This window comes from Lactuca serriola, chromosome 7, assembly GCF_051521515.1.
Source record: "Lactuca serriola cultivar US96UC23 chromosome 7, Lser_US96UC23_V15, whole genome shotgun sequence".
Classification (NCBI taxonomy): domain Eukaryota; kingdom Viridiplantae; phylum Streptophyta; class Magnoliopsida; order Asterales; family Asteraceae; genus Lactuca; species Lactuca serriola.
The window spans coordinates 158,526,614-158,544,755 of NC_136414.1; the positions used below are offsets into that span (position 1 = coordinate 158,526,614).

General features: G+C 31.6%; 1 protein-coding gene and 1 long non-coding RNA gene across 2 annotated transcripts; one reads left to right on the forward strand and one right to left on the reverse strand.

The window, feature by feature from the left end:
• Positions 1 to 9,407: 9,407 nt before the first annotated feature.
• On the reverse strand, positions 9,408 to 11,073 carry LOC145062959 (uncharacterized). The gene is made up of 4 exons (XR_013687791.1): positions 10,844 to 11,073; positions 10,705 to 10,752; positions 9,888 to 9,959; positions 9,408 to 9,712 (listed from the first exon to the last, which is right to left on the reverse strand). It is a non-coding gene; the product is annotated as an uncharacterized LOC145062959 (long non-coding RNA).
• Positions 11,074 to 13,420: 2,347 nt separating this feature from the next.
• Positions 13,421 to 14,339, forward strand: LOC145062374 (cold-regulated 413 plasma membrane protein 2-like). Its single transcript, XM_079009986.1, has 3 exons — positions 13,421 to 13,649; positions 13,748 to 13,855; positions 13,940 to 14,339. The coding sequence occupies exons 1-3, from the start codon at positions 13,453 to 13,455 to the stop codon at positions 14,136 to 14,138; spliced, it is 504 nt and encodes a 167-aa protein (XP_078866112.1). The 5' UTR covers positions 13,421 to 13,452; the 3' UTR covers positions 14,139 to 14,339.
• Positions 14,340 to 18,142: the final 3,803 nt, after the last annotated feature.

Below are 18,142 nucleotides of genomic sequence, written 5' to 3' on the forward strand. Positions count from 1 at the left end.
TACCATACTTCCAACTACTCACAAGCGACCAATCCTCAGCGAACTTTGGATCGTTCTTTGATAGTTGTTTAATTATTTTAGTCAAAACCGATTCTAGTCCTTTTTCCCTCTTAATGTGCTAGACAATTGGAAAATTTAAGAATGGTCAAATATTATAGCATTTGCAATCGATCCTATACCCGAAGCGTATGGGACACGATGCATAATATTCTTACATAACGATATGATACTTTATCAATCTTCTGTCATAATATTTTATGTGTCACGTTCTCACAATTCGAACTATGAAGAGGGACACACTATGTATTAAAATTTCTCAATCTAAGCTTTAGATTTTGAAACGAAGTATAATATTCTCTCCCTTAATTATAGGAAAAATAACTTATCAACTCATGCAACTTTGCAAATTAAAACTTATGTTTTTTTTCTATAATTAATATTGCCAACTTGCAATACTTAAAATAATAATAATCATGCTCCCACTAACATGATGATTATATCTATCATAGCATAACATTTATGCTCCCACTAGCTTTGACACGTATTCAGAAATTAGTTGGACTTCTAGAAACCAATTACTTATTGACTTTCTTTTGCAAAGTTCGGATTTCTGAAACCGAGATGCTTTGATAAGCCTTTATTTAAGCTTCTCGAACTTATACACCTTTCGTTAGATAAATCATATGTGTGTTTAAACATTTCTAGAATAAGTCAAAAAATGTTCAGAACCATTTGCCATTTCCCACAATTTGAACTATGAAGAGGGATGTCGTAATCATAATCGAATTTGAGAAATACAAATTACATAATGTTATCTTCAAAATATTTCTTAGTGAAAGCGTTTCCTCACAATCATATTCATGAAGGAGAGAAACCTTACAACACTCAGATTTTGTGGTGTATGTGTTCCTATCCATGTGAATTTGTCATAATCATAAGACAACAATTGTGACAAATCCAAACTCTTATGGATCGAACTTGTCCATTCTTAATTTCTTTCCATCAAGGGTCCCACCTTTGCTTCCAAATTATTTAGCAACTCACCCCTACCTTTCAATGTACTTTCCATTGATCAAGGTGCCTTTCCCCTATGCAACCCATTGAGATCTCATAGAACTCACATGCATAGTTGACCAACCTGGAATGGCACAGAAACAATAATATGTGAACACGATAGGTTAGAAACCTCAGGTCGTGTGCTAGTGATTAACTATCGGTTTATTCTTGATTTGGTCTTGAAACTTTTCAAGACAATTGAGACTCCCACTGACCTCTTGACATATATGATTCTCTCGTCAGGAACCTTTCCTAGACAAAACAAATATTCAAGAGTTAGTGTAGTTCTTATCAGGACGAAACACTTCACATAATTAGTCCTAGTTGGTCTTTGTCTTATCCAAAACAGCACAACTTACCAATTTCAAATGTGCAAGAATAAGAAAGCCTTTTCCAAACTCCACATTTGATGACTGTTATGAACCTACTTAAGACTTGTCACTCAATTCACAATCTTGGAATATAACTCTAAGACTTGATATTGGAACAAAGTATGATTGACTTCTTGATTTTAACCATTTCTACAATTCTCGATTCCTCTTCTTGGTCATACAAATGCACTAAGACTCACTTGGAGGATCAATTGAGATGTGGTTTTTAATCGTTAAGACTTATCATAAAATACAATAAAAGGTACTCTCCCTTCTTCTTAGAATAGAGAAACTTTTATCTTTCTGCCTTCTTGATTCTTCTTATTCGTTCTGCTATTGATTGAAACTCTTTCAATCAACTCAGAATTATATTTAATCTTATAAGTATAACCATATTCACTAAACTTTAGTAAATCATGAGGAATATCTTTATCACTCTCGTGGTGGACTTGATCAATGTACAACCTAGTGTACTCGATCTCCTAGTCCTTCTATTGACATTTTGTCAAAGAATTAGTCTAATTTCCAAATATGAAGTTTCTCATTCATCACGCAACCAAGTTGCATGACTCCAAGTTTCTGTCCAACTGAAACTTGGGCGATGAGAATCTTCCTTTATTTGGCAAATTCTCGACATTTCCACAGATGACATAATTAAGAATCAAATCCATTATTGATAACAATACACAAACATCAATTTTTCATAATGATTTCATTGCAAGGATATATAAATTTATTCAAACCAAAAAATTTATTTTATTCATAAAAGCAGTGGAAAACATGTCCTTACAATGCAAAATCAGTTGAAAAACTATGTAATCAAATATTCCTAACAAATCTATCATAACTTTCTAAGCTCAAAATCTGATCTTCGAATCCATGCGATCGTGATCCATTTCTTCGTGATCAGACTCATCTTGCTTTTCCATCAAGTTTCCTCCCTTTTCTCTGATCCTGCAAAACATTCAAATGTAATCTTATCACATTATGTATTAAGAATCAATGAATAGGAACTTAATGGAGTTAGATAGTGGATTTTACCTGAAGCAGAGCCATATTCCTTGACTCTCCCATCTCTTGGACTCTTCAGGTTCTCAGGGCAGATTTGTATCTAGCGCCCCTTCTCTTGGCAGCAGAAACAGGTGGGTTTTCCTGGAATGTCCTTGAAAGCATGGTTGGTTGATTCACCAAACAAATATGCTCCATTTCTTTGCCAAATCATTTCCGATTCAGCAACAATAAGCATGTAAGTTAGGTCAATGAGGGTTGCGTCAAGATCCATCATATAATACTCTCTTTTGAACTTATTATATGATTCAGGGAGTGACTGAAGAACCCAGTCCACAGCCAACTTCTTGGGAAAGGTCGCGCCCAACATTACCAACCTATCGATGTGTGACTTCATCCCTAGGACGTGAGCACACACGGGTTTACCATCTTCATGTTTCATTGCCAATAGGGCATTAGTGATATTGAAAATTTCAATTCTTCGGTCTTGTGGGTTTGGGAGAACAACGGGAGGAGGTGGAGGAAGTGAAATCAAGCTAGTCCACATGGCAAGGATTGATCTATCACCTTCATTATGGAACAGACTTTCACTTTGAGCAGGAATACCTTTTCCTTTAGATTCGGGAAGACCATAGTTAGATTTAGACATCTACAAAACGAGATAAATCAAGTTAGTCGATTGAATCCTTAATAAAACACCCAAAAGAGATATTAAGGCTAGGATCCAACACAACATTCCACAAATTGGAAGAGGGGTGTCGTAATCCAATTTGCGGAATATTTGAAGGTAGTAAATGACGATTTACCAATTTCCACCATGAAAAACGAAAAAAAGGTTAAGTTTTAAATGTATTGGAAACTCCTAGATCTTTTGAGATACATTGAAACTATTCAATGACGTGTTTTAATCTCGGATTATGCTCTTCTATTTGTGACTGGGATGTCAAGGATCACAAACAAGATGTGAATAACCATGCAAATGTGCTTGGTAACCTCATGGTCTTTATCATTAACTATTGATGTGCCGGTAAACCACACACGCTCCATCAAAATGAAAATTATGAGATACCCATTCCTACTCTTTATTAGTGCCTTTTAGTGTGCTGGTTAACCACACACGCTCCACTAACGACCAATAAAGCATAATGTGCAATTTTATGGGTTAGCATTCTTTTCACATTTTTTCTAAAGTAACTAGAGTTGAGATTTCGTAAAATAATGTTCTAGTACTTTCTTTAATAACATTATACTTTTATGAGATGTAGTTGTCCTATCAAACCCATTCTGCTAACGACCCTCCACTAATCAAGGAAGCGGTGGGTGAGAGTGGATACCCATTCAACTACCATTTTATAGGCAGTTTCCTTATACCCCCCCCCCCTCTTATAGATTAGCTTCGTGAATGAGGCATACTAGCGATTTGACTGACCATAGTCTTATACATATATAATATTTAACTTTTAATTATAATATATAAGTGTGTTTTAAACTTTTAAAACTTTAGGGTTTATATATAAATTTCGAAAATTAAGTCATTAATTTCAAATTTAAAATAAACCAAATAACTAGATTTAATATTTATCTATTAATTAACTTTTAATTAATTAATTAATTATTTTAAGGATTATATAATTAAATTAAACAATTAATTTAATCATAATCCATATCCCTTCTAGATTTCGAAAATATGGGGATAGGATAATTTCCTTATTTTTTCTCAATTATCCAATAAGGCAACTATTATCCAAAACAAAGAAACCCTAAAAGGGGCTAGCAGATTTCGAAATTTTAAGGGAGGAGGCAAGGGTTTCCAAAACCTTAACCCTAATTTCGATTAGGGTTCATGGAGGCTAGGGTTTTTCGAAAACCCTTTGATCCAAAACCCTAAAATCGAAAATTTTGGCCTTTAGGGTTTAATGGATATAAACCCTAATTTGCAATTCAACTATTATAGCAATTCAATTTAAAACAAACAATGGCTCTGATACCACTGATGGGTTTTAGGTAAAACAAATAAACTAGAAAACAATTCCTAAGTTCACATGCAACCTACTTTGGATCTATGTTTTAACTATTGAACATATAACTTTGAATTGCAAACAAGAATCCTAGAGGAGAGAGGCTATTTTCGAAAATAACTAACTAGGGTTTAAGAGTTACATACCTTTCAATTGTTATAGCAAACAATTGATAATCCTCTTGATCTTGATCTTGATCTTCTTGGAAGCTTAGCACCACAAATGTAATGTCTCTAATGGAATCACACCCAAGAACTAGCAAGAAGGAAACTTGAAGGAGAGAGGGTAGATAGAGTATGCAATTTCCGGCCCTAGGGTTTCTTTAAAGAAGGAGTGACCAAATTTAGGAGCTGGGAGCCTCCTTATATAGCTGAGGGATCTAGGGTTTAGGGAAAACCCTAATACTCCTTTGCTTGGGGCCTAAGTTAATCCAAGGCCTTATCCAAGCCCCCTTGGACGAAATCCTTAGGGTTTCCCCTATAGATTTCGTCCTCCTCCTTCCAAGGAGGTTTTGGAGCCTTCCACTCAACTATCTGATAATTGCAAACTAGTCCCTGCACTTTATAATTAATACAGTTAACCCCAAAATTAATTCTAATTAATTTCTGGCTAACTATTAATTAAACATTATGATTTCTAATCAATATATTAATCTTTTAACATATACATAAATCATTTATATTAATTTATCAATCTTATAATAAATTAATATCTCTCCTTTCATAATTTCCTTGTCCGGTTGCTAGGTTTGAGGGCAACCCAAAAGGACTGTGCTGCTATCAATTCAAGTACATACCAATTATAGTTATGGACTTAGACACCTAATCCAACAATTACTACATCTTATTAGAAGCTTATGGTTAATTTGATTCTCATGATATAACTAATGCTTTGAATGTAAGAAAAAAAAACACCTTGTATTTAAATAAAAATGTGGTTTTTAAACGAAAAAAATATGTTTATACGGTTTAAAATTTAATAAAAGAAATATATTTATACGGTTTCAAGTAGAAAATTGTCAACATTGAACAAAATTGGAAAAAATGATGTTCGATTTAGAACAAAAAAACATAGTGTCAAAGTTGAAAGAAAAAATTAAACTTAGTGTCAAAATCGAAAAAAAAAATGAAAACTTAGTGTTTTTTGTGAAAAAAAAAAATTCAATTTTGACACGTGAGCATATCATGTTAGCATGCCACGTCATCAAAACTGACACGTTATCATGCAACCTGGTTAACCAGTCAAGTAGTCAGAATTGTAACAAATTGGAAAACACAGTGTCAAAATTGACAAAAAAAAAAACACGGTGTCAAAATCGAATTTCTGTGTAAAAAGAGTGTTTTTTGTGCTATTTACCCATAATCAAATTACTTTTCACTTTAGAGAATATTTTCGAGGCAAGTGAGATCCATGATACTCGTGAGTAACATATAAAATAAGTAAGTAATAAATCGTGCAACGCACTTATGTGTTAAATTAAGCAGTAGAAAAGCCTCTTATAAATTGAAATTTTGAAGCTGAAAATAAAGTAAATAACATAGAAACTTAAAAGCTTCAAATATGTTCATAAAATATTTTAATCCACAAAAGTATGTAAAACTTCGATTATGTACAAACATAATTTTTACTAGAAACCAGTGATATAATAAGATGATCTGGAAATTTTCATGTATTTATTCATTTTTCTTGATTTATTGTATTTTTTCAAGAAAATGAGGCCATAAATCACATAAAATACTTACTAAGGTCAATAAATCCTAAAACAATTCTTGGATGACCCATAACGTGAATAAACATCCCTCACGAAGCTTCATTAGTTTTTGTTATTGTTTTCTGTGACTTTTAACGTTCTTTATGTTTAACTCAAATAAATCATAAAACCAAGTTCTGAGATATTAAAAGATAATTTAATAAATTTAGCTTCTTTTAAGTCAAGCGTCATACTTAGAAAAATATTTTTGGAAATTTTTCACAAATTATTCATAATTTTTCATGATTTTTGTGTATTTAATGAACTAAAAACGGGAAAAATAGTTTCTCGTATCCAAAATTCATGAAAATGTATTAGGACATCTTATGTTATTATAGGATGCCAAATAAAAATCTTAGTGACTTACCAACATATCTAAGGGTCATTATCATGTGGCCAACCCTTTTTTAAATAACTTCACCCCAGTTTTATGCATAAACATTCACAAAATAGAGTGCTACAAGATCTTACCTCATTCAGAAGAATTCTTCCTTGGAATCATTTTGAAAACAAGCAAGGTTACATTGGCCTTAACTTCTTCTCGTATTCCACTCATGGTAACACCCTACATCTTTTATAACATGATACACGAGACACATCCAAATTAATTTCAAGTTTACTTAATAACTCCATATGATACGTAATAATTGCTACATTTTTCAATCTCTAAAAGGGGTCTGGTGAATCAGGGACTTCGTGTACTCATCTTTCTAAGTTGGATTATACTCTTTCAAACCCTTAACGAAGATGACGAAGAAGCTATTTACAACTAATCAAGGATTGGACATCATCTCTCGGATCAAAGGTAAATTCATCCTCTTACTAGCTTAAATTGATGTTCTTAAGGTGAAATTTAAGAATGGTGGTGAAACCCAAGCTCATATGTTTGGAAAATCTTGATGATAGTAATCTAGTGAGTGTAATAAACATGTTTTCAAGCTTGGTGTGTTAAAACTATGGTTAATTGCTTGAAAAGTAAGATTATGGCGATGAAGCCTAGTCTGGGTGCTTGGAGGGATAAGTATAAATGAGCTTATGTCTTGATAGATTAAGACATATAGAGTATATTCAGTTTTTTGATAAAGAAATCAGGTCATGAGTTTAAGTCATGTATAAATGACTTATATTTTGAGCTATGATGCTTAAGTTGGCGAAATGATAAATGGTGGGACACTAAGCTCATGTCTTAAAGAATTAATACATGTATATAACTAAATTATGGAGTATAAATTGTTTGAATATAAGTAGATGGTTGTGTTATATGACGAAATGTTTGAGTTAAATTGAAAGGCATTATAAGATTTAACTTGTGTGTTGTTTATCTAACTAAATGTTGCTAATATTATATGTGTATGTTGAGTAGGTTACTCACTAAGATTTTATTTCATACATTTTGTTTTTTGTTGTGCCTTTTAGGACCAGGTAGACCTAATAAGGGTGTAGAGCTTATAGTTATAGATGAGAGATGGTAACGTCCGACTCAGATTATTATATTATTTTATTGCATACGATACTTTTTGATAAATTCATGTATTCAAAAAATTTTCATAAATGCACACCGAGTTATTTTATAAATTAAAAGTGAAATTTTTTGGATGTACTTTGTGTTAAAAAGTCGGGTGTTGCAACATTGTTAGGATAAAACATGAAAGTACATTACTATTCTTATACATTGAAAGATTGATAGAGGAATTGAAACTGATATTGGTTTACACTTTATAGAATATATATACATTACAGATTACACATAACACATTGAAAGATTGAAAAAATTGATTGTGATTGCATACTTGAATTTCTTGAGTTTATTCACAATTATCCATTGTTTGATGATTGGTTGATTGAATTCATGATTTTAGAGTGGTAGTTGGTGATCGGTGAATACTTGACACAAGAAGAGAGTAGCCGAACAGTAGAGGTCTAGAGGAGATCGAATTCTTGATTCAAAATTTTTTCTGTCGATCACAATGGGGAGGAGTAGAAAACATGAAATCAGTCAACATGTTGGAAAAAATGAACAAGTAGATTGTTGCAGAGGAACTACTACCTTGTTGGTGATGTAATCTCGCTTATTTAATTATTAGGAGAGGACGATTAGGGTTTACAAGGAGAATGAGAAGGAGGAGAGAGACTTGAGTTTCTTTCTCGACGAAACGTGAGTACGTGAATATGGAATTAGAAAGTGTCTTTTCAAATAATAGTTTTCGTTATATGGAACCAGTTAAGGGTAGAATCGGCGAACTCAGTACCAAAATACCCAAATACCGATTAAGGTCAATTCTAATATCCAAGAACCGAACCGTTTTTTTTTCTTATTCGGTGCTAACCGGTACTAATTCTGATTCGGTGCCAATCCCGTTCAGGTTTTTCGGTCTAAATGATCGTCCTAATCACGTCCCCTTAAAAGAACTACCTCTTGCGGCTTCTAAAACTTTACACACTTAACTAAAAACTTGAATAAGGAAAAATTATATATATATATATATATATATATATATATACTAGGTTATAACCCGTGGAAACCATGGTTGAGAGAAAAAATACTATTGATAATTCTAAATCGTAAAGATTAATAAAAAAATTTACAAAAATATTATTAGTTTACAAAGATAGATGTGTTGTGTGTAAGTTTATATCGATTGATTAAAATTAATATAAATAATGGATAATTTTAAAAAATAAGAATTAAACATATCTTCTGACTACATGAATTACGATTCCGCATAATTTACTCAATAACTTTTTATTTAATTATAATATGCATATAATTTAGAAACGTTAAAAGGAAAAGAACTTTATGTCTAGGATACATATACAATGTTTAGCAGCTTATAAAAAGATTGGTTGTTGGGACGAAACGAAACGGTAGAGCTCAACTTTTCATTGATGCATGCATTGAATGAAATTTTTTGAAGTAAAACTTGTTCAAAACTTATATTTTAGTTTATTTGCAAGATATAATAATTTTGATGTGTATTATGTTAAGAATCTTATTTATGTGCCAATTACATGTTTTAAGTATGTTATTTATAAAACATGTAATTTTTGACAAAAGATTGACTAATTATATTTTTTTAAGTATGTTATTTATGTGCTAAGATTCCATATATAAAAAAATTTAACATTTTATATCTAAATCATTTCTGACTAATTTATTATACGTATTTATAAGTCTTATAAGTTATAATCAATCAACATAGAAAATAAAAAACAATAACCAATTTTTGATTCATTTCCGCTGTGTAACTATTCGTTTGTAATAAATAATCTTTAAGCATAAAATTATGTTTAAGTAATATCATTTCCAGCAATGTTGGCTAATAAAAACTTAGCCAAAATTAACTTACTTTTTATTCCCCTGAACAAATCATTTCCAGCAATATCCACCGATGAAAACTTCATGTGTTTCTAATGTGAACAACCTGGTTACCTAAGAACGTTTGCACCCCACCACATTTCTATATAAGTTAAGTACGTTCTTATTATCGTTGCCCATCCATATCCACCATCTGAACAAAAGACATTTAAATCCTATTAAAAATGAGTTATTCAATTAATAAAATGGAAAAACGATATACATATCAATATATAAACTTTAAATTTTCTAACATTAGAAAAATGTTTCCTTTTCATTTCATGATGGGATTCCTTTATTTTAAACTCTTGAGGTTTAAAAAAAAATACCTGAACAATTTGTGCTCAACCATGTCCATGTGAAACTATCATGTTGCCTCCAAATTGTGGTGTACTGTATGCCTAAACATGTAAAGGAAAAAAGCAAAATAAACTAAGCAAAAACACTTTAGAAATTATATATTTTATGATGTTTAATTATTTTGAATGGGTCAGTAAAAGTGGAAATAGGGTAATCCATTACTTATTGCTATAATTGGGTGTATTTTCAAATTGAAATACCTTAATAAGAAAAAGAATTGAAATATAATGTTGTAATGGAAATGCATACATGTAAGCTGTTGAAGATAAACATATATAAGTACATTGTTATATTTTACATTAACTCCTTGCTTCAATTAAGTTATAGTATTAAAAATAATTGATTACCAGTAAATATAAACATAAGAACAATGCAAGCATTTCCTAAAAAGAGAAGACGGTCAATTCATATATATCAACCTTTCTTGACATTGTTACTATTTCCACATCAACCATCTCCTATAATTCACAACAAAGATTTTCATTTGCTTCAATTCCTTACACAAATAAAACATTTCAGAGTTGTTAATTGGAGTCAACCCACATGAACCAATACATATCTAACAAAGTAAACCTTGGACTTTTTAGTAACACAAACACACACAAATTTCCAAAACATAAAAAAACCTCCAGGTCGATGTATAGTGAAGTTGAATATATCAATTCTCATGGACATTTTATCAAACACCTAGAGTGCAATATCAAAAACTCATAAACGACTTAATTGAAAACATATCAAATAATAAAACAAGATAACCATAAAAATAAAATGAAGTGGCATACTCACCACTTTGTAGACATCTTGGTCTATCAACTTCCAGTGCATCGGAAAAACCTCCAGGCACGGAAAAAAGAGAACAAAATATTAGGGTTAAAATCAAGGCTAGATCGATGCACAATGATTGTCGGTGATTTTGTGAGATTACCTTCATAATTTATACCAATCTCTTGCTAATGAACTGGGAAATCTCGTAACTTAAGGAGGACTTCTCACATAGAAGTTGGGAATGCTCATCTATTTCTATCTTGGCCGATTTGGTATATTGTACATTTTACTGATTATTAACCATTATACAACTAATAATCGCAGAAAAACAGGAACCAAACCAGGACTGTTTGAATGTAAGGGCAATTTAGGAATTTCAGTTAGTAACTTTGAGCGGGAAAAGAAGCCTGGGAGGGGACTAAGAAATTGACACGTGGCAATTTTATACTGTTTTATTAGGATAGGAGAGGATATATATATATATATATATATATATATATATATATATATATATATATATATATATATATATATATATATATATATAGGGAAGAGTTATATGGAAAATGAATCATTAGGGCAACACATATTTGAACCAATGAAAACATGACAACACATCACTTCTACAATAACTTCCACAATACATTACTTGTGAAAAAAGAAATGGACACGTGTCATTTGATTATTGGTTCCGGTAGATGTTGCCCTAGTTATTTGTTTTCCATAGAACTCATTCCTATATATATATATATATATATATATATATATATATATATATATATGCCCCTCATAGATAACATCTTAACTTTCCACCTATTAAGCTTCTTTTTAAATCATTGCAGAAGACTCTTCCAAATTTAATTGTTTTTTTCAAGTTTTGACCGCATACCAAGGTAAGTACAAGAAAGGAATCAAAATCACAACATGTATCAACCACAAGCTGTTACCTCCATATCAACTACTCCAATCCTATAAACCTTGGACTTATGAAAATTTATCTTCAAACCCGAGATTTCATGAAAGAATTTGAGGATACAAACAAGATTGTTCATATTGTTTTCGAACCACGACGCCAAGAGGATAGTGTCGTCCACATTCAAGAGATGAGAGATCAACACCTCATGTTTACTCACTTTCTCCAGTTTGAACAAACATGCATGAACAACATCTACAACTACAACATTTAAGGCCTCCTTAAATAAGCGTGAAAAAAGTAAATGATATAAAAGATCTCCCTAAGGAAGTCCTACTTGTAAGAAAAAAAAATCTTCAATGGGACTACCATTAACAAGCACCGACAATCTTAACAAGCACCGACAATCTAGAAGACTTCATCACGCCATAATCCACCTTTTTCATATATAACCAAAACCAAAGGAGGACATAACTTCAAATAAAAAAATCACATGAACTGGAATCAAGCATTCTCAAAATCAATCTTGAAGATCATAAACTTTTTCTTGTACTTTCAGAACCAGCCTGAAGCCTTATTTACCTTAATTCATCATAAGATGTCCATCAAAATATGTCTTCCTTTTATAAAGGTTGACTATAAAGGTTGACTAATCCATCCCCACCACCAAGTCAACCATATTTGCCAATCTATTAGCAAGAATCTTAGCAATGATTTTGTATTGATTACCAATTAATCTAATTAGTTGGAAATTCTTAGGAAATCTAGGATCACCTACCTTTGGAATAAGAGTTATAAAAGAAAAAACTTGAATTGTATAAAAGGATTTGTTTGGGAGTACGAGTTTAAAGCTTATATTTAAAACAAAAAGTTGATAATCCAAAAATATTTCAAGTAATTTTTTGCGAGTTTTTAAAATTTTGGAGCTTTTACTTTTCGGTATTTATGTGATTTTACACTTTTAGAAACTTCTAGCAAGGAGCTATTTTGCTAACACTTATACACAAACAAAAGTTACAGCACTAATAACCCTTAAAAAATGTATTTATCATGATTACTAGACCAAGAAAATTACAAATATGTTGGATTAACTTCTATATACACCTGATTAACTTCTATATACACCTAAGCGAATTTGACCATATATCTTAATCATGTTCTTTTTGGTTCTATCTCATGTCAACATGGGATGCAATAGCGATGACCGTAGCCCGTAGGACGAAACTTGTAATGTTTCTTATTTTCTGAAAACCAAATTTGATCGAAAGTCAATCCCAAGTACCGAACCGAACTAACATGATGATACATGGAATGATACGGTTTTCGGTGCTTTCACCGGTACTGAATCCTGAATTCCATGATTTTAATGTCCTGAGTACCGTCTTTTATGTTTAAATTCGGTACAGTTCGGTACCGATTCCGATACGATACTAGTACGGAATCAAGATTTGATACTAAATGCTTTCTATGATGCAATTCAAAATTCATAGGACAAATTTGATATTATGATAATATTATTAAATTGAGAAAATTACAAAGATCATCATAATACTTGTAGTATCTATAAAATTATGAATCTCACCTCTTAAATTTTTTAATTAGCTTGGTGGTCTGAAAAAATTAATTTTAGATCATTTAACTAATACTCCCCGTCTGTTAAGTTTATATAAAACAATAATTTGATCTTTATACTAGTTGAAGAAATAGTTATATAAAAACTATGTAAAAACGTTTAAGGACTAATGGGCTAATAAATATATTTAAAAGTATGATATCGTAAACTTCAATATACATAATGACGATTTGTATAAATTGTTTTAAACTTTCATCACATATCAATAATAAATTCAACCAACATGTTCAAGGGAACAAAGAATTACATCAGGATGACGACTGCTCCAACTGCTTCAGAAGCAGCATCCAAGTTGATCAGCTCAGATTTGAAAGAAATCGGAGACGCCACCATGAAACTAGCCGATCATGTCATGAAGCTCGGAGTCACCGGTGGTTTCATTAACACCAGTCTTCAATGTTTCGCTTGCTTCGTCGTCATGTAAGTAAAACGCATTTCATCATCATCATCATCTTCGTCGAGTTTATTTGATTTTGAACAGATCTTAATTAATTCTTGCTTGATGTGTTGTGTTACAGTTATTTGCTGCTACTAGTTCGAACAAACTGGAGGACGAACATATCTAGTGTACTTTTGCTCCCTTACATCTTGTTGACTTATCCTAGCTGGCTCTTCGAAAATTTACAGTAAAGTATCGATCTATGATCAAGTTATCTCTCTGTTCATCCTTCTTGGAATTTTAATCATAATTGTTTTGTGGTATCTTCAAGCTTCGCAGCCCGCTATGTCAGATCAGGGTGGATCGGTGTACTAATGTGCTTGAGTATCGGATGCTATTTGCTTCAAGAACACATCAGAGCTTCAGGAGGATTCAGGAATGCATTCACCAAAAGCAACGGAATTTCCAATTCCATTGGTATCTTCCTGTTATTTTTCTTCCCAGTTTGGGTTTTGATCGGCTTACTGTAATTCAACACCAAGTCTTTGCTAGTGTGAGATGTTTTGTGCTTTTCGGTGGCTCTGAATTCGTTGATCATTCATGAATGATGAATCCTTCCATTGATGGATTGAATTGTTGAAACTTTAATTGGTATATTCTATGGTTTTGTTTGCTTTTGAAGTCAACTGCAATCCAAGGAGATGTCTGAATATAATTGGATTGTTTCATTAGTTTTTGAGGTTTGTTATTTTGTGGTATTTTTTAAAATAAGTTGGATGATTTCAATTTTTAAAATTAAGATCATATATTTATATATATAAAGTATTAAATATAATATATATGATATTAAATTGCAATGAATACATTTTTTTTTTATTTTAAAGTTTTAGATTAAAAAAATTTTATTGTTCACATTTTAATATTTAATCTTTTTTTTTTAAATCAACATGTGTAATGCATGAGACTTATATCTAGGGGGTGTTTGGATAAATAGTTTTTACCTTATTAGCTTATTGCTTATTGCAGTGGGAATAAATATTTTTTTTAAATGTGTTTTGATTAGTTTATTGAGGTGGGAATAAACAATAAACAATAAACATTTTAAGTGTTTGACAAACAAAACAGCTTATAGGAATAAAATGACCAATAAGCAATAAGCAATAAGCATCCCCTGCTTATTAAAATCAGCTTATTTAGCTTATTCCTACCGCAATAAGCTGATTTTTAAAGACTCCTATTCAAACACTTAAATTTGCTTATTGCAGTGAGATTAAGCAATAAACAATAAACAGTCTATTTTTTCCCTATCCAAACACCCCCTAGTTATATAAAAGTTTCAACTTTCAAGATTTAATGTTAAACAAAGTATTTCCTTGTTTCTAAGCGACTTTTGAGTGGAAAAAAAAACAAAAAAAAAAAGCAAAAGTATTTTGTATTAACACTTATATCTAAAAAGAATTAGAGTAAATTACAAAAATGGTCCCTAATCTTTACCAAAAGTTACAAGATTGGTCCCTACTTTTAGTATTCTCCCAAAGAAGTCCCTATTTTTTATTTTTATTTCCAAACTGGTCCTTCTTAGCACACGTTGTTTCATCGACTATGTTAGACCCTCACATGTGCAATGCACGTGAGGGTATTATCGTATGTCTCCTTGTTTCTCTTTTATTTATTTATTTTTTTTTGAACGGTAGCTTGACTGGTTAGATGTTAGTGTTAATATCCCAATTCATGTTAGTACCAATGATCGAACCCTAACATCCCCATTCTCCCATACTAAGAGGCTATACCTCTACCAATTGAGTTATTCCCAATTGGCTCTTTTATTAATTATCTATAACTAATTTTCAATTTTAATTATAGATATTATCTTTACTTATATCCTTATTTTATTAGCTTTGAATTCATTAATGACACGTGTTTTTATATTCTCACTTATCATAAAAAAAATTTGTTTCAAAACTTTCTTTTCTTTAAGATTGGTGGGTGACATACCATATTCACCACATTATTTCACTACCATGTCATCGTGATATCACTTTTCCACTCACACCACAACACTCGTGGGTGTCATACCACACTTTACTACATTTTTAATTAAAAAAATTTTAATTTTTTTAGACAAAATTTCAAAAATAGTCCTTGTGGTATGTATTTTTTTCGAGGTTTAGTCCAAACTTCAACTTTTTTGGCTTCGTGGTCTTTTGGCCATGTTTGTATGTGAATTTGGTCCCTCCTCAAATTGAAATGACTAATTACCCTAGTTATATTTATTTTCATTTTCATTTTTTCTATATGTATTTTTATATATTAAATAAAGATAGGGCCCATACACACTCTCTCTCTCTCTCTCTCTTTCTCTCTCTTGTACGAAGCCACCCCAGTTCATCTACTCTAACCAAACCATCTGATTGCAACCCAAAAATATCATACACATACATACACACGGAGATCTTCAATTTCGTGAACGAGTTTCTGGAAACATACACAAATTAATTCAATATATAGGTTCATAGATGAACACGGTGAACACAAACTTGTAAATTGATTTTTGGGTTTTGTTAGGCCAGGAAAGTATTGACTTCAAGAGCTTCTCGATAGATGAAAGAAATGAACACACACACACACACACACAAACCTTTAATATGTAGTGTAATATTGTGTCTATTTATAGGGTTGAAGTGTTCTTCAATTTTGATTTTCTATTTGTGTGTTAACTTATAACAAGCAATAAGCATATTGAATCCGGTGTATCTCTAGAGAAATTCGATGATGGAAGTGACGACTTTCCAAACAAAATCTCTAAAGAATCAGCTAAAAAACTGTAGTCAAATCTAATGGAAGTTCTGGGCACGCATATTTAGAACCCTCAATCTCCATTTCCCATTGATATGGGACACTATTCCTCATTAGTGATTTGTCAATACACCAAACCATGGATCTTCTTTATCATCTTTGTATGTAATTTTGTTCAAGAAACAATTTTGAAACCGAAATTAGGATACAATTGTTTTACCCTATTTGGAGACTAGTCGATTTTGAGGGTATAAACTAGGGGTGAGCAAAAACCGCACCGCAACTAAAATTAACCGCAAAAACCGCATAAACCGCAACTGCAATTAAAACCGATGGTGAGGTTTTCTATTTGTCAAAAACCGCAAATTTGCGATGCGGTGCGGTTATTAGTTTTCAAAAACCGTAAAAAAACCGCACCGCACCACATATATTATATACAATTTTTTTAATTAATTATTAATATATTAAATATTAAAAATAACACAAGTTTCATGGATGAAAGATGGATAAAATACTAGAAAACCAAAGTATTGGGGTTTTATTATGTTTAACTTTGAAAAATGGTGAAATTAGACAATTTTAAGATATTTCTTGTTAATTACTATTGATTTGACGTTTTTAAGATATTAGTTGTTTGTGATTTAAGTTAATTGTCTTATACTTTATGGTTTTTTTATTATTATTACAAGTAATATGTTTGAACTCCTAAAACCATTTGAGCTCTAAACTGTGGTTAAAAACCACACAAAATAACCGCACCAAATCCATGCGGTTAATAATTGCAACATAGAAAAAACAAAACCGCACCGCAAAAATAACCGCACCATGCGGTTTTGAAAATGAATTAACCGCATTTGCGATTAGTGGTGAGGTTTTAGCTAATAACCACACCGAACCGCACCGCGCTCACCCCTAGTATGAACACACAAGTTTGAGGTTTTGGGGTTCAATTTTGAAGTTATGCATACACGATTTTGAAGTTTCTCATATTGATTTTGGAAGTATGTACAAACGTTTTTTATGTTTTTGGAACTAGGTTTGATTTAGAAGGTCTGCACGCATGATTTTGAGCTTACTGGGTTCGATTTTGAAGTTGTGCACACACAATTTGAGCTTCCCGGGATAGATGTTCAGTTTCTGCCTTTGGTTTTTAAGCTCCGCACACACAATTTTTATGTTCTTGGGTTCAATTTTGTTTGGTTTTCTTTGTCAAAACAATTGGCAATAATTTTTTCTAGATATCATCTATTTGATGAGAAGTGATGATTGTATAGAAAGATGGATTAAAATCAACTCGTCGTACTTAAAATTAAACATAAAATTAAAATCAATGGTGGAGTACAGTGGTTCAGTGGCAGGCAATGGAGGAGACGATTAAGTTTTTCGGTGGAGATTTGTAATTGGAAAGCTGAAGGGAAAGGAGTGGTTACAAAAAGATATATATATATATATATATATATATATATATATATATATATATATATATAGAGAGAGAGAGAGAGAGAAAAAAAAAAAGAAAAAAAAGAAAGGGGGAGAGAAAGAGAGAGGGGGGAAGAGAGGATGGGTGGGGGTATGTAGGCCCTTATCTTATTTAATATAAAAATACTTATAGAAATAAAATGAGAAATAAATATAACAAGAGTAATTTAGTCATTTGAATTTGGGGAGGGACCAAATTCACAGGCAAACATGGCCAAAATGACGACGAAGCCAAAAAAGTCAAGATTTGGACTAAATC